The sequence below is a fragment of the Trachypithecus francoisi genome, unplaced genomic scaffold (assembly GCF_009764315.1).
Source record: "Trachypithecus francoisi isolate TF-2019V2 unplaced genomic scaffold, Tfra_2.0 Lachesis_group11, whole genome shotgun sequence".
NCBI classification, from domain to species: Eukaryota; Metazoa; Chordata; class Mammalia; order Primates; family Cercopithecidae; genus Trachypithecus; species Trachypithecus francoisi.
In genome coordinates this window covers 128,722,856-128,750,510 of record NW_022681456.1, presented here as the reverse complement: position 1 = coordinate 128,750,510, position 27,655 = coordinate 128,722,856, and the positions used below count along the sequence as shown (strand labels likewise).

The 27,655-nt window shown below is 54.0% G+C and overlaps 1 protein-coding gene across 13 annotated transcripts in view; it reads left to right on the top strand.

Moving 5' to 3' along the window:
- The window catches only part of TSPAN9 (tetraspanin 9), a 210,133-nt gene that overhangs the window by 117,757 nt on the left and 64,721 nt on the right, over nt 1-27,655 (top strand). For 7 of the 13 annotated variants that reach the window (XR_004440097.1, XR_004440096.1, XR_004440095.1 and 4 more), the window contains exon 1: nt 8,160-8,904. Coding sequence is in view for 6 of the 13 variants with exons in the window: in XM_033223189.1 (XP_033079080.1) it covers nt 8,569-8,904 (336 nt within the window). In the remaining 7 variants the exon portion in view is untranslated. Of the gene's footprint in view, nt 1-7,627; nt 8,905-27,655 lie in introns of those variants that run through there. The other 6 variants (XM_033223191.1, XM_033223190.1, XM_033223192.1 and 3 more) reach the window with 2 other exon arrangements.

Below are 27,655 nucleotides of genomic sequence, written 5' to 3'. Positions count from 1 at the left end.
CTCCAAGGAACCTTAGAGAAACAACTAGTCCAGCCTGCTTGTTTTGTAGTTGAGGAACCAGAGGTTGAGCAACTAGAGGCCACACAGGTCATCAGTGTCCTCAGGCTTTGTTCCTTAGGTGGCACGAGGCGATCAGACACCTGGAAAGCCCCGGAAGCCCTCCCTGCTGGCCCTGCCTACCCTGTGCATGCCCTCCCTTGAGCTCCTCTGCATGCGTTCATCAGGTATTGATTGGGCCCCTACTGTTGGTCAGGAATAGTACTGGGTACTGGGTGTAAAGCAGTGAGAAAGACAGATGCAGTCTCTGCCTCTCTGGGGTTCATGGTCTAGTAGAAGAATCAGACAGTAAAATTGTCACCCTAACAAACGTGGACTTTCCAATGACGGTGACTGCTATGAGAAAAAAAAAGGGCAAATGGCTCTGTGAGGAGATGTATTGAAAGAAAGGGGGCTTTAATTTTGATAGTGGGAGGCAGCCAGAAAACCAGAATAGACCTTCTTCAATGATTCACAAGAGCTCAGGGGTGAGTACAGTGAAGCCAGGCAGTGGGCCCAGGAAGAGCGTCCAGGTAGAGGGAACAGCTTGGGCGGAGGCTCTGAGGAGGGCAGAGCTCCGAGAGTTCACGGCTGTGGCAATAACAGGTGAGCAGAGAATGTTGGATGGGGGCTGGAGAGAAAGGCAGGGATCAGTCGTGCCCGCCCGGGAGGGTTGCTCTAAGGATTTGAACTGTACTAGAAAAGGAGACTAGGAAACTCACACGCACACACACAATTGTAATCCAAGTACGATGGGAAGCCACTGATGAGGTTACAGTGGAGAGGCACGTGAGTGGGAAGATCACATTGGCTGCTCTTGGTGAATGGATGGTCGCAGGAGGGAATGGAGGGCTGTGGGGGCTGCCACAGGACCCCAGGCGAGCCATGAAGCAGGGCTGGACAAGGGCGGGGCTGGGGGGAATGCCAGGTGCAGGGAGGCTCCGTGGCTTGGACTTGTGTTTGCTTCGAGGTGGGAGCAAGTGACAGCCGGGAGCCAAAGATGATTCTGGGGCTTCTGGCATAAGCAGTGGGGTAAGAACTTAAGCCATTTGTTGAGAAGGGGTGGATAGTGCCAGGGAGCACGTTTGGGGCAAGTCCCTCCTGGAGCTGTCTGTGAGACAGCCAGGGGGATGACAAGCAGGAGTTGGGGATCTGTACTCGGGGCTCAGGAGACAAGTCAAGTCCAGGTGTGCATTTAGGGGTCACCAGCATGCAGATGGCCCTGGAACAGAGGAGATGGTCAAATACAGGAAAGCTGGGCAGAAGAGACGAGGGCTCAGAGCTGAGGGCCTCCCTGAGGAGGAGGAGGAGGGCAACCAGCATTTCCCTTAGAATGTCAGCCACACAACATTAGGTATTGATGTTTCTTTGTTCAGCTACACTGTAGCTAGACAGGAGCTGGGCCCGTGTTGACTATAATAAGTATTGTTGGGAATGATAATAGTGCCTCCATCCATTGAACACCTTCTGTGTTCCCTTGTAAACTTTATTCCTTATTTTTTGACGTAATGCTGGGGAAGGTGCATATTATTTCTATTTTCTAGCTGAAGAAACAGATATGGAGCAGTTAAGTGGTCATTCTAGGCCATCCAGCAGTGGGGTGACTCACTCTAGATGGGATTTGGACACAGATTCATCTAGTCCCAAAGCCCAGCGTGTTCCCCCTTTGTTATTTTACTAGAGTTTTGTTCTCTGTGGTTGAATTGGATAGTGGTATGGACAGGGGTCATTGAAGGCATCTGAGCCCAGATGACCCACAGTCACCAGGGCATGTGGTGTGAGCCAATTTCGGGGACAGTGGGAGTGAGGTTGGCTTTGTGACAATCCACACCACCTGCCTGACTCCTCATGGTGCAGAAGCCACGTTTTCAGTACTCCCGGCTGGGGCAGGATTCCTGTAGCTGGTCTATAGCTGTGCCCCTGTTTCCTTGGAGCTAAGCTGATTGACCTGTCCAAAGGCCCCAGTACATGCTCTGAGCAGTGTGGCCACCTGTCATGGGTAGAGCGCACACACAGCCAAGGGTCTGTGCATGGCCATGTTTTCTGGTAGCCAGGAGTGGCCTCTGACAAGGGCTGACCATAGCCGGGGGGCAGCTTTGCTCTTGGGCTTTGAGAGGTGACACGTAACACTAGGGAACGTGTAAGAGAGTCCACCAGAGAGTCGGAGCTGGGGCAGCAGTGCTCCTGGCTGTGCTCCGTGGAGCCCCTCCAAGAGGCCCAGCCCACTCCAGTTGGGCAGAGGTCGAGGGGCTGCCCTGTTCCCTGACTTGCTCCTGTCTCAGTCTTCTCTTTTTTCCACCTCAGATCTTTCCCACCTCTTCCTCCATATGTTTGTTTATCTGTCCTTCTGTCCGTCCGTCCGTCCGTCCGTCCGTCCATCCATCCATCCATCCATCCATCCATCCATCCATCCCAGGCTGTGCCGCGTGCTGGGGTATGGCTGTGTGTGAAACAAGCTGGCCGTGTGGCATTTGCACTCTTATCTGTAGCTGGGTGTTTCAGCTCCTCAGATGCAGACGCCCTTGGCTAGCCTGCTTTCCAGGAACAATTCCATAGATTTCTGGCTTGGGTCCCATCCTTTAGTTAATGAACTCAGGGCTGTCAGGCTATCCTTGAGGAGAGCTCAAGATGTAGGCATGCTGGTCTTCCTTTCCCCTCTGTCCTCCAGCACTTCCTGAATACCTGCTGTGGGGTGGTCACTGATGGGCACTGGGGGTGGGCTAAAATGACCCAGACACAGCCTCTGCCTTCTTTTAGAAGCTCAGTGACCAGAGCAGAGGCAGGTGGGCAAACTGTAGTTTCAGTCGAAGGAGGGAGGAGCAGACCTTTCTCCAGACAGGGAGGTACCCTGGCTACTCTTTGTGTCCTGCTGTCTGTGAACTTTCCCACCAAAGCCAAACCCTGCTTATTTTTTTCTTTTCTTTAATTTTCTTTTTTGAGATAGGGTCTCACTCTGTCACCCAAGCAAAGTGCGGTGGCACAGTCATGGCTCACTGCAGCGTTGACCTCCCGGGCTCAAGTGATCTTCCCGCCTCAGCCTCCTGAGTTGCTGGGACTACAGGTGCGTGCCGCCACACCCAGCTACGTTTTGTATTTTTTGTAGAGACAGGGTTTCACTATGTTCCCTAGGTTTGTCTCGAACTCCTGGGCTCAAGTGAGTCACCTGCTTTGGCCTCCCGAAGTGTTGGGATTACAGGTGTGAGCCACCACGCCTGGCCTTTGTTTCCTTTACTGGTCTCAGAAACTTAAAAAAACAAACAGATTAAAAAAAATAACAATACCATTCCTTCTTTTCTACCCTAACCCTTTCACCATCATTGTTACCGTCCTTCCTGAATCATGGCCAAGTATGGCAACATGCAATCTCCTAGCTGTTTAATTTCCGAGGCAGAGGAAAGCACCTGCCCTATAGCCTCCCCACCACTATGTGGGCCCCCTGCTAGGGACCTCTCCATCGTTCTCTTTTAGCACGGTTGCTAAATGGTTTGCTTAGCAATGAAAGCATTTTCTGTATAGCTGAAGAAGATCCCATATTTGGAGTTTAAATATCGGGGGGAGGTGAGTAGCTCTCCCGTCTGAAATGGCGCCCGTCTCACGTGCTCTTTTGGGTGGCAGGCGCCACTTTATGTCCAACCTGAACCCTGGCTTTGTTGGGGGGCTGCCTTGTTTGAGGCTTAAAGGCACAGGGTGCCTCACAAGCTGCACCTTGTGTCAAATGTGGGAACATTTAGCATGGGTCAGAAAGGGGCTGTGGGCTGGCCCGTTGACTCTGATTGTGTGTGGGTGAGGGAGAGACCAAAGACTGAGCTCTGTCTCATGCTGCCAGCCTGAGGAATTCACAGAGAGGCAGAGAGAGCTTGGCATTTACTCCAAAGCCCACATCTCCCCAGTTGCCAGCCAGCAGAGATGTGGCATGTTGATTTCATGTATTCGCTTTTCTTCTTCCCCTCTGAGAATGCTGTACTTGCTTCACTTTTTTTTGTTAAAAAAAAAAAAAGGAAAGTGAAGTCAGGCTGCCTTGTTCACACGCTCAGAGAACCCCTGAAGGGCAGCCTGCACCTGCCAGCTCGCCTGGGTGGCAAGCTGAGAAGGATCAGGAGCTGCCAGAGGGATGGTGTCTCGCAGCACCATTTCTATCTGATTGTTCCGTCTGTACCCGCAGTCTAAGGAACCGAGGTAGCCACGGCCACTGATCTTTCACCTCTCGCCTCTGCTCCACCCCGATGCCAGTGCCAGGCCCAGCTTCCTAGGGCACCGGTTAATCATGGGCCCCACTGCTTGGGACACTGCAGGATGCAGCCCAGACTTTTCATGTGCCATGCAAGGCTCCACAGGGTAGCTCACTTTGACCTCTAAGCACCTTCTCTTGCTTCAGTCAGGCCTGTCCCCTCCCTGCCTCCCGAAGTTACCACACTCACGCCTTTCTAGGCTGGCCACCCACTTCAGAGAACCGTTCTGCAAGGGGAGGCCAAGGGACAGCTCGGTGCCCATCCTGCCACGGTCTGTGCTCTGTGCATCACTCTGCTATGGGCTTCTCTAGCTGCAGTCGTGAGTGGGGGAAGAAGGTGGGTCGCTTCAGCTAGATCCTGAGCTCCTTGGGGCCCACGCCTTGTCTTACTCAGCTTCGTGTCTTCCGTGGGTCCTTGTTCCACGTCCTCCTATCTTGAACAAGCCAGCACCAATGGATGGTGTGCTAATGGTGAGAGAGGGAGGAGGAGGGACGTGTTCCTAGAGCTGCCTTCCTGAGGCTGCTCTACCACCTTCATCCTAAGATAGGACTAGATTACGCTGCATCTCCCCACACCAGCTTCCTTCTTCCAGCCTGTGTCAGGTCACTCAAGGCCATCTGGGTGATGACTCGCCTTTCTCATTAGCAGTCCAGGAGCACTGCCCCTTACTCAGGGTCCTTTTATCTAATGACCTCACATCAGGACATGGTATTTCAGGTTCCCCGTTGTGCTTTAAGAGTCTGTTAGCCTGGCAGGGCACGGTGGCTCACGCCTGTAATCCCAGCACTTTGGGAGGCTGAGGCGGGCGGATCACAAGGTCAGGAGATCGAGACCATCCTGGCTAACACAGTGAAACCCCGTCTCTACTAAAAAGACAAAAAATTAGCCGGGCGTGGCAGCGTACGCCTGTAGTCCCAGCTACTTGGGAGGCTGAGGCAGGAGGATGGCGTGAACTCGGGAGGTGGAACTTGCAGTGAGCCAAGATCACAGCACTGCACTCCAGCCTGGGCGACAGAGCGAGACTCTGTCTCAAAATAAAAATAAAAATAAAGAGTCTGTTAGCCTGGAAGATTCTCAAGGGCAGAAACTGTTTAGAGTCCAAGAGAGTGGGGAGCATGGGCTGTGAAATCAGTTTTCTTTTCTGTAAAATGGGGATAATAGGGTATACCTATCTTGTAAGGTTGTGGGAAGCTTGGTTCCTGGGGGTATATAAAGACTTACACGTCAAAGTTGCTCTCATGATTCTGATGAATCGTAAGATTCATAAGCTGGGTCCCCTGATGGGACTTCACTGTAGCTTTGCTCAGGGACGGACAGGTATGACTTCAGTGCCCTTTGACAAGTGTGACCAGAGGAGGCAGAACTGTTGCATTGCAGCCTCCACTTCCTCTTACTTGCCTGTTGTTTCCCCCTACCTGCTGGGGACCCCCCGAACCCCAAGGTCCTCAGACTTCTGAGGAAGTGGCTAGTGGCACAAATTAATTTATAATCAGAAATGAAGGTGGAAAGATCCAGGGACAATGAGGAAACCATTCTGCCTGGGCAAGGTGTAAGCTGGGGAGAAGAGATGAAAAATAGGAAGTAGAGGGGGCCACCCTTAAGGGACCTCCGTGACACCAGCTCCCCACCTGAGACTGGTAGGATCAGCCCCCCCAATTTGTTCAGTCTCATGTCCTCAGACTCTCCTCACATCCACCAGCTCTTTTAATCCGCATGTTAAAGAAGAGGAATCAGGAGCTCAGAAAGGCACATTGCCTTGCCCTTGATCACACAGCTAAAAAGAGCTCAAAGTGAAAAACAGGTCTTGTGACTCTTGGTCCAGCTGGTAAATGATCTATCCCTGAATCAAAGAAGGAATGTTGTGAGAATGAAGTGGCAGCCATGGGCCCCTCAGGAGCGGCCAGGTGAGGCTGCAGAGGACAAAAGGCATTAGCCATGCCAGTCAGGCAGCCCTGGTGCTACATCAGGAGGCGACTAGACATCTGCCCCTTCATCTGCAGACAGCATCGGTGGGGCTGCTGCGCCGAAGCCAGAGAGAGTAGCTGCTGGTGGCTGTAATACACACTAGCTTTTATTGTTGGGCTCCCCATCTGAGTTGGGAAAGGGTTCGGGATGGTAAAACCACTGCAGGTTCCTTTAAAGTAGGGGAGCTGCACTCAGAACGGGAGAGCTCTCACGTCTGGGAGGCGGGCCTGCCAGGGGGCCAGTGAGGCTGCAGGCTCACCAGCACAGGTCACCACCAGCACAGGTCACCACGACAGCTCTGTGATGAGGGTCTGGAAGTCCCTCTGGCTGGAATTAATGTCCCCCTCCCACGATGGCCATGCCTGTTGTGGTAGCTCTGTGTCTGCCCGTCTGTGCTGCTGTGGTGATTAATACCCTCCTGTCTTCCTAACTGGATTGTGGCTGCCTGAAGGGCAGGGAGCCCCACTTCTCATATCTGTTTCTTCAAGGGCCTGACCCAGGGTTTAGCACACAGTTCTAGGTGTGACATGATACCTGCTGGGATCCAGGAAGGACTTTCCACACCCACAGCCCCAGGTAGGACATGAATTCTTCCATCCAGCCATCCCCAGTGAGCGCCTCCCAGAGGCCAAGCCCTGTGGTAGGGGGTGGGGTTACAGAACCTGGTAAAATGTGGCTCCTACCCTCCGGTGCCTTCAGTACTCTCTTCCTGAGCGACTGGAAGGGTAGCAGAAAAGAGAGGTGGGTTCGTCACCCGCAAGTCTTCTAATCCTCATCATTTGCAAAATGATGGTATCCCGGGTGGTATCCCGGTCGGCAATGCAGACTTCTGCACCAGCCCAAGGGAGGCTGCCCAGTTGCAGTGTTTTACGGTAGGATGTTCCCAAGCCCCGAGCAAAAGCATTCCTCCTGCTGTTTCTCTGACCTCACGGGAGAGCACCCAGACAGTGGCCAAGAGCACCCCTACATCCCTCTTGGCACAGACAGGGTGAGGAAAGGCAAGGTAGGACCCGGCTTCGTCCACCTGCCCCTGTCAGCCTGCCTGGGGTTCCAGCAGCCGCAGCGTCCCAACCGAGAACGCGGGGGCAGGGGTTCGCGCAGCTGCAGGAGCCTGGCGGAGCCGCGTGTGTGCGCGCCCGTGCGTGCGCGCCGAGGGGGCGGGGAGGGCGGCGCGCACCCCGTGGAGGCCCCCAGCGCTCTCCGATACCTCGCGCCTCCCTGCGGTCCCTTCTCCCTGTGCGCCCTAGCCAGACCCACGTGTGCAAAGGCATGGGGGACGTGTGTGTGAGAGAGTGTGTGTAGGTCTAACCGGGAGACCGCGTGCCCTGGCCGGACAGGCCCCCACGTGCATAGGGGGCGGCGGCCAGCTCGACAGCGGCCGCGCTTCTGTCCCCATCCAGTCCTTCTCCCCAGACTTTTCCTCTGGCTTGCTTGGGCCGTGGGTACCTCCAGCCATCCCCCTCCTCTCGCCGCTCCCTTCCTCGGGTAAAAGACACCAGCGCTTCCCGTTGAAGGTTCTGGTTCACCCCTCAGCTGCAGAGCCCTTGACATTTAGCGAGGGTTCGCGGCGCACTTGTTTAGGCACACAGCGGAACGCTAATCCCATTAAAGATAGTGTGTCATTGGGGAGGGGGTGGCTCCCCAGCGGGGCCGGGAAGGCCTCGCGCCCATTGGTCGAATGCAAAGCAGGGGGCGGGGCCGAGGGCCCGGGGAGGGGGCTCCAGGCGATTTCAGAGTCGCGAGTCCGGGCCGGGATTTCGCAGGGAAAGCCCAGCGGTTGCAGCTGCGGCGGATCCCTCGGCACTGTCCGCCGCGCACCGGGACAGCCCAGGGCCGGCGGCAGCTCCGCAAAGTCGCGGAACGAGAGGAGGCGGAGCGCCGGCCAAGTGGTGGGGCTCAGCGCTGGGGCTGGGCTGGGCTGGGAGAGGTGTGCCCAGGGAGCCTGGATCCCGGTGCCCTTCTGCCTCGCGTGGAGCGGCCAGTGCGGCCGGAGGCGAGCTGACGCCCTGGAAAGAGAAATCAAATTGCAGCCTCCCCAAAGACTCTGAGTTACGCGGGCAAGCCGGTTCCCGGGAATCGTTCGCGAGCGCGCAGACAGCCGCGCCGCGCCGCGCCGCAGAGCCCTCCCGGGCCCGCCGGCCAGGAGCGGGGAGCGGTCCGAGAGGCAGCAGCCCCTGGGCGCGGGGTTCGGCCGCGAGTGCGCCCCGGTGCAGAGAGGGGGCGTGCAAGGCTCCGCCGGCCCGCCCGCCCGCAGCCCGCGCCCGACTTGGGCGCCCCCTTCGTCCCATTCTGGGAGCGATGCCCCCCGCCCCTCGCGCCCCCCGGGAACGCCGTGAGCATGGAGAAGTCGAGTAGCGAGGATTCTTCGATCCACCGGAGTCCATCTTTGGACAGCAAGGACTCGGACTTTGCCAAGCCGTCCACCTCCGGCCGCCCGTTCGGCCGCGGCTTCACGGCCGGCGCCTTCTACGGCACCGCGGGCTCCCGGGGCCAGAGCCGCGCCGAGGCCGGCGTTAAGACCGACAAGTACAATGCACCCAAAGGCAGCAAGTACGTGGTGTTTTACCTGGACCTGTCCTTTGTGTTCCTCCTAGAATTTAAGAAGTGCAACATGGCCAAGGGCTGCCTCTGCTGCTTGAAGTACATGATGTTCCTCTTCAATTTGATATTCTGGGTAAGTCCTTCCGTTTCTCTCTCCCTTTGCCCTGTTCTCCTCTTGGCTTACCATAGCGTGAATACCCTCTCCCTCCTCGGCGCTGCATTGCTCTGCTCCCTGCACAGTGGTAAGTGTGCTTTTAAAAAAATTGCCCCCGTCCCCCTTTCATGCACCTTTGTCTTTCCTTTCTCCCTGTCTTTGGTGGCGGAATGGGAGCTCCAGCTTGCCTGTCTTCAGGAGAGACTTGCTCTATTCCTAAGAGGCTGGCAAAGTTTGGCACCACCTCCTTCCCCTATAAGAAAACCTAAGCTGGAAGTTCCTCACACTGGGCAGCCTGCAGTAATGGCTGTGGAGATAGGCACAAATGAGGATGTATTTCTGAGTTTCTTCTTATATTCCTCCTGAATGCACAAGAATACAATCTGCAGCATTTTATGGGAGTGGGTTGGAGGGGGGCGGGGTGTAGAGGCCATATCTTCCCACTTCTTTCAGTGAATCCTAGGAAAAAGAGGAGGAGCCCCTGTCCCAAGCCAATGGACCTGCTTGCTAGTCCTCAGATATGCTCCCGGGTTGGGGCCTGGGTGGGAAAGGAGGGGTGTGGGGGCATGCTGCCATCGGGTGGCTGGCTGCTGCTTTTGAGGGATTGCAGTGGACCAGGCAGGGAGCTGGCTGGCCACGTGCTTCCAGGTTCTGGGAGCCCCAGGGGCCGGAAGGGACAAAGGGAGACAAGCAGAGTGCCCATGTCCTTGGTGAGAGGCCCTTTTCTAGAGAAGTTATGAATGGGTAGGGCAGCTGGGAATTGCTTTCTGTCCTCTGTGTGACTCTGGAGGCTGTGCGCACATATGTGCACGTGCATAAGAAATACTGGTGAGGAAAATTTGAAAACTTCTTAAATTCATCTCGAATCATTCCTTCATCCCAACTGCCGTCTCTGCCTTTCTTTACCCAAGCCCCGACTTAGCGCAGACGTTTGGCTGTGTCCCAGAGTCTGTCCTGCCTGCTGGAGGCTGTCAGCTGCCCACTGCCGGTGGTCCAGGAGGAGCACTGAGGGCAGGAGAAAGTCATTCAGAGTGCAGTCAGGAAGAAGCAGTTGTGCTGAAGAGGCATTCAGCTTTTGTGTGGAGTCATCCACATTAGCTGAAAAACTTTTTAGGGTGGGGGTGTGTGTGGAGGGGGTGACTTTTCCCGTAGAATTGCAAGCACAGGAAGAAGACTGGGCTCCAGTCTTGGTTCTGCATTAGCTTCTTGTGTGACCTTGAGCAAATCACTTGGTCCGTGAAGGACTGGGCTTCCTTTCCAGTCCAACAGGGGCTGCCGTGATGGTCTCCCTCCTTGTCCTCACCTCACTGGTTACATGCCACCTGGGATGGGGCAGGCATCCTCATCTCCTCTCTTGGGGAGAGAAGCCCCCTTCCCTGCCTGGGGCGTGGGCTGCTTTTCCAGAGACTGGTCTGAGATGACTTGAGTTGGAGTCCCCTAGTTGTCACCATGCGTTAGACCCTCCAGCCACCCTATTAGGATGTTACCTGTCATGTGCCTAGAGTTTTTTGGAAGCTGGGGCAGATAGTCTCATTCTTTTTCTGGTGGCGAGCACCACTGGAATGTCTCTGGCTGCCTCGTGGGCCAGTGCCTCCTGGTCCTGTGACCCATCTGCCAGCATCTGTCAGCCAAGTACTGGTGTGTGCTTCCCTGGTGCCTTTGGACTCACACGAATGCTGTCCTTTTCATTGTTCACAGCTTCTTTCTCCGTCCTTTTTCGTAGTCTCAACTTACCTTTTTGCTTCACCCCACCCTGCCTGTATTAAGCCTTATTAGGAAGACCCTGGGGCCTGTAACCCCACTCAGCTGCGCTCGCTCCTCCCCACCCCCACCCTGCCACCTGCTGGCCAGAGTTGGTATAACTGCCTGCGGTGCCTTTCTTCTCCAGGATGGGCCCAAGCTGGTTTGGGGACCTCCTCACTGGCTAGTACAGTGATTTGTACCCTGCACATAGTAGGCCCTCATTATATGTTTGTGAGTGAATGCATGGAGGGCCAGAGCTGTAAATCCACAACATGTTGTTATGTGGTAGTGGCTCCTGAGTTCCACTTGATGGGGACGAGAAGTTAGATCTCACGCTTGCCTCTCTGATAAAGGCTCTCCTAGCTCCTTAGCTATGGGATGACAAGCGATTCTTCCCCTCTTCCCTTAAAAGCTTGGCAGAGGTTAATGAGCTAGTTGGTGAAATATTTTGTCTTTACGGTTGATAGCAAGAGAACTTGCTGTCTCTTCCTAATTAGAAGGTACCGATTACACTCTCTTACCAGGCTAGGAGTTGTTCTCTCCTGGGTTCTGACTTTTCTGATTACTTAATATTTTCAGGATTCCCATGACATACTATAAGCAGGGAAAAATTGAATCTCCAAGACCCACTTCTTGTATGCTAGTAGCAAATGAGATGATGAAATAAGACATAGACCTTAGGTAAGATGGGGAATTTAGCAGAAGAGAAGTTCATGCTTGTGTGTAAGAGTGTTTGCCACTGTGTTTTTCAGGAGGTGGAGGAGCAGGTGCAGCAGGGTGTTGGCCAGGATTTGGGGGTGGTGGGTCACTGTGCTCCACTCAAATGAAGACTTCCTGCAGGCTGGTGTTTGGCCTGATCCTGGGGAAGGAGCAGAGGAGGGAGCAGAATGGGAAGGGAAAACCTCAAAGGCAGGTGGGGTGTTGATGAGTCAGGGTTCCTGGGGGGCCTCTGCTGCTGTTTTGTGCAGGGGGGAAGGGGAAGCATGCAGGCTGGGTCAAGCCTAGCCCTCTGGGACCAGGGGCAATTGTTGGGAATTTTGTAGCCTTAACTTGTAGTCTTGTGGCTCAGATCCAGAAAGGAGGCTTTTCTGAAGCACTAGAATTGAACCTGAGGCCTGCAATCAATAGATAGAGCTCTTCCCATAGATCCCGGAGCCTGTCTGGTATTTCTCCAAACTCACTGCTGCCGCCATCCGCCGCCCCCGCCCCCCCGTGCCTCTGAGCGCCTGGGAGGATTCCCATGTGGAGGACAGGTGCAGCTGTCGTACACTGCAACCCTTCACAGGCGTGCATGGGTTCCTTACCACTGGGTGGAGCTTCTAGGGTACTAGTATTGGTGAGGGCTGGGTGACGTCACTGGGGGTAGGCTGGGAGGTGGAGCCACACAGCCCGTGGTCCTCCTCCTTACTAAGAAAAGGGCAGGTGCCTTACAGGCTGCTGGGTGCCTGCCTGCTTGTAGGGGTCCAGGTCTGCTCCTGACACTGCAACTTCAACCAGACAGTGCTAGCCATGTTGGCAACCCAGTGCACTATGGGAATCTGGGGCCTCCAGGAGGGCAGCAAGGTGAGGGTAGAGGAGAGGGAGTCAGTGGTCACTCCTGACTGAGTCCCATCTCCTCTTTGCCTTCTGCATCCCCTGTCCCGACTCTCAGGACTAAAGACAATGCTGGCTTCTAGGTGGATAGGGAATAGGAGGCTTGAATTGGGACAAAAGTTTCCCCGTACTGAGGATCCTGTTCCCCAGTAAGCACACTCACCCTAAGGGATTCCTCCCAGCAGTGAAAACCATCTGGGCATTTTCCTCAGTCAGCCCCATCTCTGGGTCCTCCCAGGGCCATCTAGTAGAATACTGGCAGTAGAGATTAAATGATTCTAAGCCCCTCCCAGAGGGCAAAGGAGGCTCAGAGCTTCAAACTGTGAGTAGAGAAGAGAGCACAGGGCTGGGCTGGAAAAGGGACCTCTGAATGCTGGGGTCATGTGTACCCTTCCTGGGGCAGCAAGTCCTGATCCCGCCCAGCTCTTCCCGACCCAAATCGAGTTCCTGTCTGATGTGGGGGGCGGGGGCGGGGCTGGGGCTGCTGGCATAATTGCTACTTAGGATAATGGTCACTTTTCATGCTTGCCAGCAGAGCTGTCCCATCACTTTAAATTATGGCTGGCAGAGCAGTGACATTCTGGCCCATTGGAAAGCCTGTTCCTTGTGGATCGCTCCTGTAATGAAGGCTAATTAGCTGAGGAGGCTGTGTCCAGCCAGCCTGCTGGAACAGGGAAAGGTTGGTGCAGGGTGGCCCCGGGCAGAGTGCTGATGGGGCCCTGATTAAACTCCCTTAAGTGAGGTCAGGGCCCTCACAGACGCTAGCTGCCTTGGGGTGCAGGCAGCGTGGTCAGGCTGTGCAGCTGCATTGGTGGCACATGCTCAGTACTGGCTCGGCCGTGTCACGAGTGCCTCTGTAGGCTCGGGCTGGGGTGTGTGCACGGTAAGTGTTGGGTGGCCTGGAGTGTCATGAGGAGTCTGTGGGGCGCCTTCTGTCTGAAAACAGCAGTAGCGAGTGGGCTTAAGGGTCCCAGCAGGGAGCTTGGGTTCAGACCTGGCCTCATCTGGCCTCTCCAGGCAGAGGAGACACAGGGGTAACCTGCGCAGCAGGAGGCACTTAGGGCCTCCCCAGAGTGCTCAGGTGTGAGGGTTCAGGCTGTCTTCCTAGAGGGCTGCGACAAGTAGATCTTAAGGGTGGGTCAGGCCTGCCTCTGCTGGGGGAAGGGGGACAGGTGCGGGGCCTGGCAGATACCCCGAGACTCCTGGAATGTGGCTGTGAGGGAATGCCAGGTCTGTGTTCACTTCCTCTCCACAGCATTAAAAATTAAACTTCCTTGTCTTAATACCTATTTTTAAATCTTGTCAGAGCAAGCATTGGTGTCAATCAGGAGGGGGTGGGGAGCAGGCGGGTAGAGAAGAGAAAGTCCCAGCTGAAACAGGGTAAGCAGCCCTCTCTAGCCTGAGGAAAGGCCGCTGGGCCCTCCACCCTGGCCCATGAAGAGCGCAGAAAACACCCTCCAGCCTCTTCCCCAGACGGAGAGGCCTCGTCCTCCCCCGTTCCTACCTCCGTGTGCCTGGCTGCCCTTGGCTGAACTTGGTGGCAGACTCTGTGGCCAGAGGCCTTCTGTGGCTCATCAGGGTGCTGGGGTCCCAATTGGGTCCATTCACTCATGCCACAACTATTTACTGAATGCCCGCTCGGTGCACAGGATCCTCCAGTTGGTGAGAATGGGCTGACTGGGCTCACACAGGGCAGATCAGTTTTCTCGTGCCAGGAAGTCGTGGAATCGAGAGGTCATCTGGCTCGTCCTGCGCTGAACATTTGAACACAGGGCTGCCAAGGGAGAGGTGAGAGCATTCTAGGGTGGAGCAGCAGCAGGCCTGTACCCAGAGCCTTGGTGGCCTGCCTGTCCTTTCCTCCCCTCCACACCCACACAGCTCCTTTCTGACTCTCCTGCTCTAAAACGTTTATTCCCATCAGAAAGAGAGGTGAGAAAAAGAGCCTTCCTTTTTTTTCCCCTTAGTTTGAAAAAAAGAATTAGCGAATCCTGTGGCCTTTCTGTTTCTTCCACTGAAAGGGCTGGCAGATGCTCTGTGGCTAGTCGAGCACCTGCTGTAAGCCGGGCCCTTGAGCTGCTCAAAGTTGTGTGGAGAAGTCACACATAAGCAGATAATTACAGGTCTGAGCAGTAGCTGCTTAATAGAGCTCCTTAACGGAGTAATGAATACTGCTTAATAGAGACAAGATATAGAGATAAGAGAGTAGAGCAAGTGACACCTGGGTTTTGAAGGATGAATAGGAGTTTGCTGATTAGATGAGACTAGGGGCTCCAGGGCAGGGAGAAGAAGGGTAGGAAGAGAGAACATGTTAATCCAGATCGTATGCCAGGGGAGAGCTAGCAGCCCAAGGGGGAGATGGCACCAGCAATGGGCTGAACCCAGAGAAACAAAGGGTCGTGCCAGTCTGGTGGCACCCTTCAGGAGTGGCTTCCGGGGCTGGAGAGTTTAGAGTGGGTTCTGAAGTTGAGGGCTCTGGCCTGTGGAAAGGTATGCAGCAGTGCCTGGGGATGCTTGTCAGTGGCTTTCCAGGGCTCCCAGGGTTGTTTTGTTTTTCTGGCAGAGACCACCGTGACAGGTCTTGCTGTCACTCGGGCTCAAGCTGTCGTTGTAGGTAATCCAGCTTTAGAGAGATGCCCCTGTTTTCTCCCTGCTTTCCAGCTTCTCCCTTCCAGCTGTGATATGCCCGTTTATTTGGTTCCAGTTGGGAAGCTTTGAAGCCGAGCTAAACCCATGGGGCAGAGTTAAATCTTCTGAGCCAGCTTTGTCCCTGCTCACATTTGAAAGCTAATCTGCCAGCCCAAGTGGTGGGGGGTTGGGGTCCGATCCTGGCAGGGATGTTAAAAATGGCACACGGTCAGGCGGGGGAGCAGCACAAGGTCGAGATGTGGCTTCTAACTTGACTCTTTATCTAACCAGCCGTGGGACTTCAGGGGAGGCCTGAAACCTCTTCTCACTTAGTGAGCCCCTGGTTTGATGCAGATGGGGTCTGCCTCCTCTCCTGTGCACCCCAGCAAACTTGGAAGGCTCCCAGGAGAACTGGAGAAGCCCTTGGGCAGGGGAGGCTGCAGGGATTGAAATCTCCCTCGCAGTGTCTAGCTTACTGCGTCAGGAGCACGCAGAGAGGCCCGGTTTCAGTGGCCGGTGGGCTGTGGGAGACTGGCCAAGGAGAAGGGGGACAGGGCCCCGCTTTCAGGGAGCTTTCTTTCCAACGCAGGGATTCTTCACTAGGGTGGGTGTTCACATCAGCCGGGCAGCCTTTCCATGAAGAAAGCCCCTCCTGAGTGGGAGCCTCCAGAAGTGAGGGCTGTGTCTTGAAGGCATTCCTTGACCTCTTGCTGTCTGGGTTTCCTCACTTTGGACAGTACCACCTCTCCTACAGGGCCGTGCTGGGGCCCGCAGGAGGTGCTCTGTGCAGGATGGGGGTCTCCTGCTTAGCAGGCTGCCTGGCACCTCGGACGTCGTGCACAGGAGCTGTGGTTGTTGGTATTACTATGGTTCCTGCAGTGAGAGCGTATGAACAGGAAGTTAGGTGCCCGTGGGTTGGAGTATGGACCGCTCGGATGACAATGCCAGGAGGGCGTTGGAGCCCTGGGAGGAGCCCCAGGTGTCCCTTGGGCTGGGGATTGTTCTGAATGTCTTTGGGCCTTTGGAGTATATGGGAGAATGGGGGCAGCTGGGAGGGCCAGGGAGGTTTCTTGGAATGAGAGGTGTAGGTAAGGAGAAGGCAGTGGAGGAGGATGTGGTCTCTGACCCCAAGGCCTGCAGCTGCACCTGCCACGTTCTACACACAGCTCTGGGCCTCCCAGAAGGGGCAGCCCCACATGCTGCTTCTGCCTCCCTTTGTCCTAGGCGTGATGAGTGGGGCCTGGACCCAGCCAGCTGGGCTGGTGGTCACAATGCGGGGCCTGCACAGGCCCTTTGGTGGATGTTGGACTCCACTGGGCAGCTGGCTTGTGACTTGGGCTGACCAGGACACAGCACACAGAGCTCCAGGTCCAGGTCACTTTTCCAACCAGAAACACCGTCACCTAAAATAAGTGACAGTTGTAAAATACATCATATGTAAATTCATGTACTTAAAAAAATTATAAAACAAACCTCTACCCACTTAGAAGCCTAGTTTATGAAATAGAGGACTTTCTATACCCATGAGCCTCTGTGACCCCCAGCTTCTCCCTGAGAGAGCACCGTTCTCCTTGAATCTTGTGTGACGTGCACTCCATATATATCGGCATTCTTAAACACTGCATCATTTAGTTTCACTGATTTTTAAACTTTTGATAAACAGAATAATTCTGAATGTGCTTTTAAAAATTCAGCGTTGGGCCAGGCGCAGTGGCTCACGCCTGTAATCCCAGCACTTTGGGAGGCCGAGATGGGCAGATCACGAGGTCAGGAGTTCGAGACCAGCCTGGCCAACATAATGAAACCCCGTCACTACTAAAAATACAAAAATTAGCCAGGTGTGGTGGCACATGCCTGTAGTCCCAGCTGCTCGGGAGGCTGAGGCAGGAGAATTGCTTGAACCCAGGAGGCGGAGGTTGTAGCGAGCCGGGACCACACCATTGCACTCCAGCCTGGGTGACAGAGACTTCATCTCAAAGAAAAAATAATAAAAGAATAAAAATTCAGCGTTGTGTTTCTGGATTCACTCACGTTGGTAGTTGTGGCCAGAGTGCACATCTTTTCACGGCTCTATGGTATTTCATTACCTGAATGTGCTGCGGTCTATTCTTCTGGTGATGAATATTTGGGTTATTTCCTCTTTTCTCTAAACAACACTTCTGTAAACATTCTTGTCTAAGTCTTCTGGTGTACATGTGCAAGTGTTTCTTTAGGACAGTGTTTCTGGAAGTATCTGTGGTGGAGGACCGTCTTTTAAGTTTTTAATTCTCAGGGGTGGTCCTGCTGCACGTGACTAGTACACGGTTCAGAGCACACGTGACTCACTTGACGAACTCAGCTGTACCTGAGTGAGTCAGCTGATGGTGCTCTGGGATGTTCTGGCCATGTCAGATTGCTATAAAAGTTTCTAAGCATGAAGCAGTTCCGTGGACCATACCTTGAGGTGCATTGCTCTAGGTATATAGGAGGAGTGTAATGGCCCTGTGGGGCTTCAGGATATGTACCTGCCACCTTTCCTAGAGAATGCCAGATTGTTTTCCAGTGAGGATGTGTCAGTGGACGTTTCCACCAGTGGCAAGTCAACGGGAAATGGTTTTTGGCATTCTCCAGTACAATGGATGTAAAATGCTATATTATAATGGTTTTAATTTGCATTTCTTTGATCACTAGTGGACGTTTTCATACGTTCCTTAGCCATTCTTTCATCTTCTGTGAATACCTGTTTGTCTTTTGTTCATTTTCCTATTGAGTTGCATTTTTCCTAACAATTTTTAGGAGTTTCATTTATGTTTTGAATACTAATTTGTTGTTAACTGAATGTATTGCAGACACAGTATGTAGCTTCCCATTTCTAGTTTGTCTTTCCACTTTCTGCATGGGGTCTTGGTAAACAGAAATTCTTTGTTGTAATAAATATAGTCAAATTTTCAGCCTCTTCTTTGTTAGATTGTACTTTTTATGTATGTAGGAAATACATGCTATCTCATGGATGTCTTATTTTTTTTTTTTTTTTTCTTTTGAGGCAGGGTCTCACTCCTGTCAGCCAGACTGGAGTGCAGTGGCACAATCATGACTCACTGCAGCCTTGACTTCCCTAGGCTCAAGCGATCCTTCCACACCAGCCTCCTGAGTAGCTCAAACTATAGGCACGTGCTACCGAGCCCGGCTAATTGTTGTATTTTTTGTAGAGTCAGGGTTTCGCTGTGTTGCCCAGGCTGGTCTCAACCTCCTGGGCTCCAGCAGTCCTTCCGCCTTGGCCTTCCAAAGTGCTGGGATTTCAGACGTGCGCTGCGGCGCACTGCTTCATTTTTACAGCCTGGTGGTAGAACAGTGCTTGTCGCCACAGAATCAGTGCCCGTGAATTGTCAGATGAACAGGTAAAAGACTGAAGATGAGTTCCTGGGCTGATTTCTGGAAGCTTTTCTTTTTCTGTTTAAGTCCTTCATATATTTGGAATTTGTATTTGTATATAAGATGGAGCTCTGGTTTTTCCTCCATAGCTCCATTGATTAACTAGTCCTCCTTTCCCCGTAAACCTGTACCTCCAGCTGTTTCCATGTATGCCTGGGTCTTGTCCACTGGACTGTTTGTCTGTCCTGGTGCCACACTGTCTTCATGACTACAACTTTGTAGTAAGTCTCAATAGCTGGTAGGGCAAATCCTTTCATCGGATGCTTTTTCAAGAGTATTTTGGCTGTTTGTGGCCCTTTGTTCTTTTGCATACATTTTAGAATTAGTTTGTCTTGTTTCACCAAAAATCAGTCAGCCAGCCTCTTCCCTCAAACCCTTTTCATATTTTGGTTGGCCTTTCATTGAATTCGTTCATCATCTCAGGGAAAATTGCTATCTTTGTATTTCTTTCTTTTGTTTTTTGAGATAGAATCTTTCTCCATCACCCAGGCTGGAGTGCAGTGGCGTGATCTCAGCTCGTTGGAACCTCTGCCTCCCAGGTTCAAGCGATTCTCATGCCTCAGCATCCCAAGTAGCTGGGATTACAGGCGTGTGCCACCGTGCCTGGCTAATTTTTGTGTTTTTGATAGAGATAGGGCTTCGCTATGTTGCCCAGGCTGGTCTCGAACTCCTGACCTCATGATCTGCCCGCCGTGGCCTCCCATAGCGCTGGGATTACAGGCATGAGCCACCGTGACCGGCTTATCTTTATATTTCTATTCATGAATATGACTAGTATTCTACTTATCTATTTCTATTCGTGAACATGGTATATTTCACCATACATTAGGTCTTCTTTAATGTCTTTCTGTAAAGTTTCATGAAGGTTTTATACATCTTATGTTATATAGAGACTTTTTAAAATATATTTTTAAAAATTTTTAATTTTTTGTAGAAACAGGGTCTCCCTGTGTTGTCCAGGCTGGTCTTGAACTCCTGGCCTTAAGCAATCCTCCTGCCTTGGCCTCCACAGTGCTGGGCTTACAGGTGTGAGCCACTGCACGAAGCCTAGAAACTTCTGATCTTCCATGCTTTGCCACCCTCCCCCCGGGTTCAGCTGAGCTCTTGTGCACACACACTGCAGACCTGATGAGGGAATGGGGCACCCAGAGATGAGGGGGTGGAGGAGCCAGCTAACCAGCTAGTCTTCTAGTGGGTGCAGGTCAGGGGTGGTCACCAGGTATGGTGCTCAGTGCTCTTGCCTAGCAAGTGGGGCCGAGTGTCTGTGTTCATGTCCCACACCTGCCATCTGTCTTCTGATCAGAACAGGCTTGGTAGAGGAGGCAGGCTCTCCAGGGACTATGAGAAGGGTGAAAAGGAGAGGGCTCGAGGATCTGGAGGGTGGACGATGTACAACGTGGGAGGAGGCCTATCCGGTGAAGAGTTTGTGGACAAGCAGAGGGAGTGGGGAGGGTGGAGAAGGAGAAGGCAGGAAAAACATGGTGATATTGGAAGCCAGAGAAAGGGACTAATGCAAAGGGTGTTGAACAGATCTGTGGAGTGCAAGGAATTGCTTGGGTACAGCGGTGTGCTGGTTGCAGAAGACCCCTTTAGCAGTGGCACTTTGGATCAGGCGGGGAAGGGTATTAAAAAACGCCAGGAGGACATGAGACTGTGGCTGGGCGGGCAACCTGGGGAGTCTGTCTGCAGGGGTCTCTAAGCAAACAGCAGTTGCTGGCGGTGAGGATCCTGTGCCTTCTGTTCTCCGCACAGTGAGGGCGGGTGCGTTCTGAAGCCTCACTGTGCCCCCTGCCCTCTCAAGGGGGGCTTCCCCCGCTTGTTGGCAAGAGCTCATTGGACCCAAATCAGAGCGACAGCTTGTCAGGCCGATAAACCTGGGCTCTGGGCAGGAGCTCCGTGATGTCTGAGCCATTTAGGACACTCTTCGTGACTGGTCCCTGGGGCTCGGAGGCCTGATTGGGGGGGAGGTTTGGGGACCCTCAAGAGAGAGCAAGGGTGGAGGGAGGAACACTGATGCAGTCAGAAGAGGAGCTGAGTGCACGAGGTGCTCAATTTGTTCCCATTTATGGCAGCTAAAGAGAGCTGCAACGAAGCCCCCCTCCTCCCCCTTCCAGCCCCCCTTCACCTGCCCCTTTCTCAGCCTGCCTGCTGGGAGGAGGGGAGTCTGAAAAGTGCATATTTCACAAAAGCCACTCCGTAGAGGGCTGTGGGTCTTACTTAGGAGCCGTGGGAGGAATATTGACAAGATTCTCAGCATTGCCGATTAGCTTTCTGTCTTCCCACCTAAATGGAGACTTCTCACAACTTGGGGCAGAGAGGGGCTGGACTGGATGGCCAGCCAAACAGCCTGCGGGATCTTGGGGTGCCTGGCCATGCATCCTGCATTTCTTCCCCACTCCTAGAGGTGCAGCCGTGCAGCTGTTCTTAGAAGATGCATGCCAGTTAACTCTCACTTGTATCTGGGATCAAAGTGGCAGAGTGGAAGAGAGCAGGGAATTGCTCCCCGAGACCTGGGTTCTAGTCCCCGGCATGCTTGCTAACTAGCCGTGTAACCCTGGGCAAGCTACTTCTGTCTCTGGACCTCAGTTTCCACATCTGGAAAATGATAGACTTGGACCAACTCATCTCTGAGGTCTCTTCAGGCCCTGACATTCTGTGGTCGTACATGTTTCTTTTGTTCCCTTTGTGCTTTTAAGGAGCTGATGATTATTGAGATATTTTATCTTCCTTATCCTCATAGTAGTGTTGGTAGAGTGATGGACCAGGGATGAGTTTCTTCTGTCTCATAGGTGGGGACACTGAGGCCGGGTGAGGGGACTGCCTGACCTGGACTGCGTGCGTGCTCCGTGTGCTGGAACTCACTGCCGGGACAGCGCTGCCCTAGATTTCGCCATGCCTGGAGCTCACAGGCCTGGAGTGAGCAGCTGCCCACTGCAGGGCTGGGTTGGGGCAGGAGCTCTGAGTTCCAGGCTGGATGGACCCCTGTGCGATTTGCCTCTTCGGACCTCCACCTCCTTGCTTAGTGGTGGGGGGAGAATCTTCCGTTAACCCATTTCCCACCTCAGGGTAGGAAGAAGTGGAAGTGGTTTCTGGGCCTGGGCAGGAGATGGGGCCACAGCCATAGCAGTCAGTTGATTTGAACGCACCCTCCCCCCTGCAGGGGAGGGCCTTCATGCCTGCTAAGCAGATAATGAGGGGGCGGGCTGCTGTATTAAGCGCCCTCTCTACGCTGGGGAGAAGCTCTGCACCTTGTTTGACATACAGAACTGTCGCGGCTCCCTTCCTATTGTTAGAAGCCTTAATTACAATTGTTCCAATTCCTCCCTCCAGCAGTCGTCATTAGGAAGAGGGTTCTTGTTTCTTCCACCTTCCCCCATCCCCTCTGAGCATGTCTTCGGGGCTGTTCCCTGCACTGCCTCTCACCCGGCTCTCCCCTCGTTACCGCGCCCTTCTACCCAGGGCAGCCCCTGATGGCCCACCTCCCTCATCCCCTGGCCCTGGCCTGCTCTCCCACCTGCTCCCCCTTTAGAAAACACACACCTACCCTTCGCACCCCCTTCCTCAAGTCTCCCCGTTAAACTCATGGCTCAAAGCCAGGGATGCTTTACCTTGTGTGTGGATTCAAGAACCTGTCCTACCCCTTCCTCTGGTGGTTGTGAGAATCCAGACCTACAGAAGGGTGAGTGCCTTAAACTGCAAAGTACTGCACACATTTAGGGGGCGTCCGTGCACCACCACCCCAGGCCATAGCTGGCTGTGAGAAGGCTTGGGCTCCCCTGCTGCTCTGCCATTGCCTCCCTGGGAGGATCTTTGACCTCAGCTTCTCCTCAGTAAGGTGGTAATCAAATCTTAATCAAACTTGCCTGGCCAACCTGGGAGACTTGTCAGTGGGCTGCAATGGGATGGTGATCCTGAAAGTACTCTGAGGCCTAGGAAGGGTTCTGCTGATTGGAATCAGGATCGCTACCTTATTTTTCTTTTCGTGACTTCCTGTTGTTCTCTGTGTCTGTTTCCGTCCCACCTCTCCACCTTCCTAGAGAGCGCTAAAGCTGTGCAGCGGTTTGTTCCCAGGGGAATTTCTCCACCAGGCAGCCCCAAGTCGTGTTGCTGACTACTGCAGTTGCCTGCCGAGGCCCCCAGCGCCTGACACCTGGAGAACCCCACTTGTGGACTGTCTGGGAAGTGTGGGGGTGGGAGGGGCCCCATCTTTCCCTCCAGCTGCCATTTACTGTTCTCCCCAGGCTCCCTGGTGGGCCGGGCACAGCCTGTATCAGAGTGGAGAATGTAGATTGGTCCAGAGCACATTCCACTGGGACCTCTCCGTCTGGCTTGCTCAGGCGGTTTTCTTCTGTCTGGGGACTTACAGGGATGAGCACGAAAACCTGTGCGTCCTGGAATCGCAGGGATGCGGCTCCATGTTCCCAGAGGTTGATCCATGATCCCTGGTCACCCTGTTTCCTTCTCAGTCCCTCTGGCCTCTGCTCCCTCCCGGAGTCCTGAGCTGGGAAGTAACCTCAATCCGTGCTCAGAGCCTCCCAATCTCCCCTCTACCCCGACCCCAGCCCCAGGGCCCTCTGGGAGCTGGGGAGTCTGTGCTGCGATTGGCAGGAGTGGGACAGATTTGCTTGCTGGGGCTATCTGCCTGTGGAACTCTCAGCCGGATCATCCTGTGACTACTGAGGAAGCAGCCAGAGGGCTGCTGCTGGGACCGTCCAGATGTGGGAGTGGGTTTTGGAGGTGCTCACACGTGCCCATGTGGCCCCGGGTCCACATCTCTTTTGCCCCCTGAGATGTCGAAGCTCACACTGGGCACTCGCTGGTCAGAGCTGGTCAGAGTGGTTGGGGTTCTGGAGGCGGGGCTTGGGAGGATATGGGGGCTTCTCCAGCGTCAAGCCTCGCGCTTACCAGGATTTTCCTACCATCTCAGAGCACCCACAGATCTTCTCAAACACATCTCCTCAGTGGGGAGGCTTATACAGAGAGGGAGACGGTGTGCCTGGTGTCCAGGTCCCACTGGGCACAGGGCCTGCAGGGCTGAGGTAGAACCCACTGGAACCCGGAATGGCCCTAGTGGGCCTGGAAGCCCATTTGTCACAGGTGTGGTCAGGGGGTGGTTCTGGCTTCCAGATTCAGTCATGTGGATCCATAAGGGGTCACCTGCTGCCTTTCTCTGCTTCCCAAAAAAGTCCATGTGGGCTTTTTTCTCTGCAGGCACCCTGGAGAGGGGGAACCTCTTTGGCCAAAACCCTCATCTCTAGCCTTCAGACACAGATCCCCAAGGCCCTTGCTTTGGAGGGCTCTGAGGATTCTTCTGCTGGGCCCGTCACAGGCTCCCTGGGTCCTGGTGAAGGTCCAGGCCAGGCCACCACCCCAAGGGCCCACTGTCCTGGGGGAAGCTGAGCCTCTTGAGTCGGCCCCTGAACTGCAGTTGGAGGAAGGGCTGGAGAGGAGATGAGAAGCTGCAGACTGGCTGGGAGACTGCTCTGAGGGCAGTCTGTTGCCCGGCTGTTTAATTTACTGGAGTTATTTTTCCTCATCGTTCCCTTTCGTTGGTGTTCCCAGGCTGCTATTCATGGCTCTTTCCCTGCTGAGCTCTCTTCACGTCACTGTATTCAGGAGATAACTGAGGAGCTGAGCCTTCTACCTGCCCCTGGGGCTCATGCCCAGACTTTTGGATACAAGAGGCTGAGGCATAGTATCCTAGGGTCCCTGATGGCAATGTCCCCTGAGTTGGCTGGGGTTGGGCTTAGATCTTGCACTCTAGGTGACCGGCAAGGGAGGTGGTCAGAGACACCCTCAGCTTCTCTGACATCTGTCTAGCTATGGAAAGATCCTGCCCATTGTTACTGGGAATGAGCCACTCCTTCCCTTCTGTCATTCTGGGTCTGTGCTGTCCAGAGGCCCTGTGTCATTGAGGCAGTGGTGAGGGCCCTGTTTGGGCTCATTCTTGGAGAGGAGGGAGTTGAGTCACCCTAGACCATATTACCCCCTTTCACTTTCCCCAGGAAATTCAGAGACTTTTCCCTTTGGGAAGGGGAGAAGATGACCAGAACCCACACGGACTAAACTCCCCTGGCTTCAGCTGTCTGCTGCCTGCATCCCTTCACTCCTTCACCCCAGCATCTGATCATCTCTCCCTTCCCTGCTTCCAGGCCTTCTCTAGCCTGGTCTAGAAAGTGAGGCGTCATGTGGGGGAGAAAGCATGTGCTCTAGGGACGGGTGAGCTTGCTTCTCGGTGTTACCACTTCCTGTGTGTACAGTGCAGAGCAAGGTGCTTAACTTTTAGAACCTTGACCTTCTCGTCTGTAAAACGGGTTGATGATAAGACTACTTTCTAGATGGGTTCAAGGAGCAACTGAAACACTGTATGAGGAGGTTTCTGGTCACTGTGTGGTGTGTGGTGGGTGTGTTGGGGCCAGCTGAGTTTTGCGTGGGATAAGGATACCCACTGGGGTGGCAGCCATGCTGCTTGGCAGGACAATAAGGGATGTGCACAGATTTTGGGTGTGGCTGCCTGCGTCCTGTGCTCAGCCCCCATTTTCCCGTGGGCCCTGGTTTTCTCTAGGCTTTGTTTTGGCTTTCCTTTCAGCAGAATGAGGTGTTCTGAGTCTCCCACCATCCCCAGCTTCCTCAGGGCAGGGAGCAAAGGACAGATGAGTGAGCTCATGACGCTGAGTGCTTTGAGATCGCAGCTGAGATCGGGGAGGAAGGAGAAGGAGGGGTGTTCTGTGTTTTTAGGGTGCTCCCTTGAGACTGCATGTCTCAGGGAGATGCTTTTAGGGTGCTCCCTTGAGACTAGATTTGAAACCTCTTACTGAGCTCTCAAAAGGACCGCCAGGAGGAGACCTCTGGAGCCTGCACTGGCCAGACTAGCTGGGGATCTGGTTGGCACTGTGATGGCCGGGACTTCTCACCTGGCCTTCTCGGGCATTCCTGGGTGGGCCGGGGGTGATGGTGGCAGGAGCGGGGCTGGCTGCCTTCCTCAGGGCCTTGGCAGAGATGGAGTAAAAGATAAAAGCAGGACCTGGGAATGGGGAGGAGGAGAGGAAAAAGGCAAAGGGGAAAGGAAGGAGAAGGCACTGGGAAGGCTAGCACTCTAGCATTGGGGGCTGAGCCCGCTTGGCCGGGTGCCTCAGGCCCCCTCCCTTCCTCTCCGCAGTGATTAAGACATCACCAGCTGCCTGTGTTCTTAGCCCCGCTGGCTCTCCGCTGCCAATAACAAATGCATCTGGCTGGAATCTGGGTCATTAAAAAAAAACAACCTGATATTTCTCTTCTTCCTTTACCCCCCAGGCAATCCATCCTCTGGAATATAGCTGGAGCCCCCCAAAGAGAGGTCAGGAGTTGCAGAAAACCATGGTGGACATGTCAGCTGTCAGGGCCACTTAGGCAGCCAGCCAGCCACTCTTGCTGGATGTCTGTTTTCTGTTGTGTCTGAGTTGTTGTGAAGTGAAGGCCCCAAATGCAGAGCGATGTGCCAGAGACGAGGGCTTACAGGTGGCCCTTCCCGCCCGTGGGCAGCCGGGGGAGGCCGGACGGTGTAGTGGCTGTGATGGGGGCTGTGTGTGTAAGCTCCAAGTTGGACAGCCTTGGGAGTCGGTCACCCCTGCCTGTATGATCTAGCAAGAATGCGCGACCTCTCTAGGCTCAGTGTTGTTTCTTTTTGTGAACAGTGACAGTGACATGCAACCTGCCTCATGCGGTTGTTGAGTGGGATGCACAGGGACTGTCCTAGCACAGCACTCGAGGAAGGGTGGCCATTGCCTTAGTTTGTCACCATCGTTATCCTGTCTGTGTTGAGTGGCACCTCTTGAGGGAGCTGTGTTTGCTCAGCCGCAGTACCGGCCCCCATCTCCCCGTGTGGGTCGGGCACCTGCCCGAGGCGGACCTTCTGTGAGGATGGAGGGAGGGTGCCTACACTTCCTGCCTCAGCAGCCAAGAGTCAGCCAGACAGGCAGCTCTCTCAAATGGAGATCCTCTGAAGACTATAAAGATCTTTTGTACATCTTTCTCTGGGATTTGAGAATCTAGATAAGTAGAGAAAAAGGGAGGGAAGGTGGAAGGGATGACTTAAAAAGGGAATGATAGGGAGGGGAACATCACACACTGGGGCCTGTTGCGGGGTGAGGGGCTAGGGGAGGGATAGCATTAGGAGAAATACCTAATGTAGATGACAGGTTGATGCGTGCAGCCAACTACCATGGCAGGTGTCTATGTAACAAACCTGCACATTCTGCACATGTATCCCAGAACTTAAAGTATTAAGAAAAAAAAAAAAAAGGAATGAGGCCGAGTGCTGTGGCTCACGCCTGTAATCCCAGCACTTTGGGAGGCTGAGGCGGGCAGATCACCCGAGGTCAGGAGTTCGAGACTAGCCTGGCCAACGTGGTGAAACCCCGTCTCTACTAAAAATACAAAAATTAGCCAGGTGTGGTAGCGCATACTTGTAGTCCCAAGTTGCTCAGAAGACTGAGGCAGGAGAATTGCTTGAACCTGGGAGGTGGAAGTTGCAGTGAGCCGAGATCGCACCATTGCACTCCAGCCTGGGTGACAAGAGTGAAACTCTGTCTCAAAAAAAAAAAAGGCCGGGCGCGGTGGCTCAAGCCTGTAATCCCAGCACTTTGGGAGGCCGAGACGGGCGGATCACGAGGTCAGGAGATCGAGACCATCCTGGCTAACACGGTGAAACCCCGTCTCTACTAAAAATACAAAAAACTAGCCGGGTGAGGTGGCGGGCGCCTGTAGTCCCAGCTACTCCGGAGGCTGAGGCAGGAGAATGGCGTAAACCCGGGAGGCGGCGCTTGCAGTGAGCTGAGATCCGGCCACTGCACTCCAGCCCGGGCGACAGAGCAAGACTCCGTCTCAAAAAAAAAAAAAAAAAAAAAAAAGGAACGAATCTAGGAAGTTTCTTTAAGGAGGTCTTACTAGTAGTTACCTGTAACAGCTACCATTTCTGAGAGCTGACACTATGCTGCAACGTGGCCCAGGCTCTGAACCTGTGCTACCTTGTGTCTGACTGATTCCAAAGCCTTCCGTACCCTTAACCACTATTTTGCCCTTTACTGTCCCAGGCTTGTAACAGACCAAGAAGTCTCACTGGGAGTAGAGTGCCCTCAGGGTTAGTAGGGCCCTAGACAGATGCCTGAAGTGGGTCTAGGGCGCATGAGTGGGCACCCCAGAGGCTGAGCCTCCCCTTCCTGACCCTCCAGCGGTGCATGCATAGTCTGCGGCACAGCGTAACTCGCACGTTTCAGCTGAGGTGCTTCTTTGGAGCAGGCAGAGGTGAAGCTTTGTCAGTTCTGCTGTACCCGGGCCATTGGCTGGGAGGTGGAGGCGTAGGAGAGGTCTGCGGAAGAAT